Genomic DNA, 3,542 nt, shown 5'->3' with positions numbered 1-3,542 from the left:
GTAGCAAGCAGAGAACATTTTTCATTTCTATGATTTAAATAATCTGTACAGACATGAAACGTAGCGACATTAAGCTTTAGTGTAAAATGAAGAATGATACGCATTATTTTTAACTTTCATAAAACAGCAGATTTCATAAACTCCTTAAGGATCCAAGCATTTCCCCATCCCATATGCAAAACCATTCAGAATCCATTTTGACCTCAGTTAAAAAACAAAAAAGCAAACACTTACTCTTTATATATTACACTATCAAACTCTGTACTTAAAAACTGATAAAGTATATTTCTAACATGTATGCTTCAAATACAAAGATTTCAATCTAGGTTAAAGAAAACACATTTGAATGGACTCAGAACAAGTTTATTTTGTGATTAAACATCTCATGCAGTCATGCAGGACTACTAGCTACAACTATTACTTCCGAGTCTACACGACACTGGATAAAACAAAAACAAATTAAAAGCTAGGCCTAACAGAAAAGACATTCAAGATATCAAGAGCTCTGCAATGGAGCTGAAAAATAATTTTCCAAAAGAAATATTCCCATAGATTAAAAAAACACACACATAATATTTACAAAAAAATATTTAATTAAAAATATCTTATAATTACAGTAGTCTATTAAAGCATATACTTTCTCACACTTATAGAACATCTCTATATATACATGGTATGAAATGTCACTCAGTTATCTATACAATATGTAACATTCTTGCAGGGAAAAGAAAGTTCCCTGCCCCGTTATAATCATCTATTTTAAACAATAGATGTCAAAAAAAATATCTACAATGCTCTTTTATATTAGTAAAGCTTCAAAACGAAAATTGAGCTCCTTGGTCACAAAGTAGGCTTCTAAAGTTGATTTACTCTTGATCTTCTATTTATCAGTCCTGTCACACTTAAGCTTAAAAGTTTAACTGCACCTCCAAAAACACAGAAATGTACATTTCACAGCGGTTATAAATGAAGAGACAAAAGAGAATACATATGCAGAATGTTTATGAACGTGCAAAAAAAAAAAGGATGAAAGTTGTATTTTTCTTTTCCCTCTCTCTCTCTCTCTCTCTCTCTCTCGGAATGACGAATGAATCGTTTCTAGAATTTGCTGATTTTTTTTTTCCCCTCCTTTCCTCGGGTGGCTTTTTCTCTAACTTCTGCTCTTTCCCCCTCCCTTTCTAGTGCTCCTGGCTCGGGCTCAGGCGGCCGCACACCTGTGGAAGAGGAATGAATAGAGGGGGTGTGTGAACCTTCCCGCTGCAGACTAACTGGCGCCACCGACCAAACTCAAGACATGCTTGATCAACAACCCAAAACAAACCACCAGGTCAGACAACACCCGCAGCCCGCGGCCGGCCAGGAGACCGGCAGGCAGCTGCTGGCCCCCGGGAAGCCCAGATTGGGGATCCACTCCCAGGCCCTGCCCGCATCCCACTTTGTGGGCGTCAGACGGCGTGGGGGTGGGGGTGGGGGTGCGCATCGGGCAGTTTCCACGCCCGCGAGGTTGCCCTCCCTCTGCGGGGAGGAAGGCAGTTAGAGCCCGCTGGTCGTGGGAGAGGCACGGGGGTGGCGTGGCGGAGACGACGGGCACAGGAGCTGCTGACCCGTCTCCATTTAGAGTGAACCCCCCATTACCAAAGCGCAGTACGGTGGCACGGACGGGGGTTGTCCCCCTCATTGGGATTTGCCCTCAGAAATGCTTAGGGGCACAGAACGCTGCGGTGCCTGGCACCGGAAGCCCCTGCGGACAGGCGTCACTGGAGGAGGGAAACGCGCGCTCACCTGGACAGCGCGGCTCAGCGGCACAGAATGCTGTCGCCCTGCTTGTTCACCGCGCCGGCCTGGAACAGCAACGGAACACCAAGGCAAAGGTTAGCAGGCACAAACGTCGCACTCGGCACGGCCCTGGATTCGTTCTCGGAAACCAGGCAGGCGCGCCGGCACCCCCACCCCCGCCTGCAGCCCTGGGGGGACTCCCCCAACCCCACCCCAGGCGCAGGCTGGACTTGACAGCCCAGGATGCGCAGATCCCCAGTCCCGCCCGGCGCGTTCACCCGGACCTGCGCTCGCCGCGCGGAGCCCGCCGCTGGTGGCCCCGGGCGCCGGGAGGAGGAGGGGAGGGGTGCTGTCATTTCCCCGCCGCCCCTGCCCGCTGGAAGGGGAGCGCCCGCGTCCGGCTCCCCCGCCACCGCCCTCCCGGCCCCCCGCCGCGTCCGCCCCGGGCAGGCGTCTGGCCTCTCTCACCGGGTCGGTGTTGAGCGCCGTGAGCGGGGTCCGCGGCGGCGCTGCCGGACAGGTCCCGGCTGGGTGGTGCGGTGGCGCCGGCGGTGGCGGCTGCCTCAGCAGAGCCGGGTGCGTCTCCAGCGCCAGCTGCAGGTCCAGGATGTAGTCGATAACGTGCTGCAGGATCTCCACTTTGCTGACTTTCTTGTTGGGCGGGATGGTGGGCACCAGCCTCCGCAGGCGGCTGTAGCAGTCGTTCATATCGCACTGCAGGCACAGCGCCGGCTCGTCGGCCGCCGCCTCCGCCGCCTTGCAGCGCGCTGCCGCCGCCGCGGCCGCCGCGGCCGCCGAGCCACCCAGGCTGTGGCCGTGCTCGGCCAGGCAGCGCAGAGCCAGCTCCCCACCGCCGCAGCCCGACGGCGCCTTGCGGCCGGAGGGGCGCACCGGGCTCACCGCCTTCATCGCGCGCGCCCTGCGCCCTGCGCGAGCGGACCCGCTGGGGCGAGCGAGGGAGGCAGGCAAGCTCCGGGCCCCCGCCCGCGGCCGGCTCCGCTCCCCTTGCCTTCGCGCCCGGCGCGCTCGGTCCGCGCTCGGGGCACCGCGAAGCTCCCGGCGATCCCGCGCCCAAGAATTGACGGCAGGGTCGCTCCGGGTTTTGCGAGGGGATCTCTGCTCAGTGGGCGACACTCGGCCGGGACCAAAAGGCAAGAAAAATCAAGAGCAGCGGAGGAAAGCAGCCCACCGAGTTCCCTCGTCACTCCCTTCGGAGCTCTGACTACAGCCCGGCCGCTGCTGCTATCGCCGCTACCGCCGCCGCCGCCGCGCTCCCCTACCCGGAGGCTTCCCCACCGCCACACACACTCGCAAGCGCACCTCCTCTACGCTCTCGCCCCGCCAGCCGCGCAGCTGTATTTATAGAGCCGCGCGCCCCGGGGGCGGGACCAGCACGCTGGCGGGGTCGCAGCGCGAGCTGAGCGGAGCCGGGCTGGGCGCGCGGGCGGGTGCGCGGAGGGAGGCGGCGAGGGCGGAGGCTCCAGGCGGCGCTGGGGGGCGGGGAGCCGGGCAACCCGAGCGGCCGGGTGGGCGGGGGGTCGGGAGTGGCCAGCCAATCGGGTGGACGGAGCCACCTCAGGGAATGACGCTCGGGCCAATGGGAAGGACACTCCATTCCGTCAACGCTGTGGGTCGGGGCTCTGAGAAGAGAGAGCTGAGTGGGAGTCGGGCCAGGCTGGTGTGTGCCCTAGGGAGGGGAAAAGAGAGGGAGAAGTTCCTGTGAAGAACTGCGGGAATGTGCGGCTGGAATTCACTCTCCCCCGGCT

The 3,542-nt window shown here is 57.9% G+C and overlaps 1 protein-coding gene across 1 annotated transcript; it reads right to left on the bottom strand.

The window, feature by feature from the left end:
• Positions 1 to 1,006: 1,006 nt before the first annotated feature.
• ID4 (inhibitor of DNA binding 4, HLH protein) lies at positions 1,007 to 3,137 on the bottom strand. Its single transcript, XM_027603692.2, has 3 exons — positions 2,245 to 3,137; positions 1,783 to 1,841; positions 1,007 to 1,214 (listed from the first exon to the last, which is right to left on the bottom strand). Exons 1-2 carry the CDS (start codon positions 2,683 to 2,685, stop codon positions 1,797 to 1,799), a joined length of 486 nt encoding a protein of 161 aa, XP_027459493.1. The 5' UTR covers positions 2,686 to 3,137; the 3' UTR covers positions 1,007 to 1,214; positions 1,783 to 1,796.
• Positions 3,138 to 3,542: the final 405 nt, after the last annotated feature.

Source organism: Zalophus californianus, chromosome 7 (genome assembly GCF_009762305.2).
Source record: "Zalophus californianus isolate mZalCal1 chromosome 7, mZalCal1.pri.v2, whole genome shotgun sequence".
Taxonomy (NCBI): Eukaryota; Metazoa; Chordata; class Mammalia; order Carnivora; family Otariidae; genus Zalophus; species Zalophus californianus.
The sequence above is the reverse complement of the archived record's forward strand: the minus strand, read 5'-3'. Positions and strand labels throughout refer to the sequence as shown.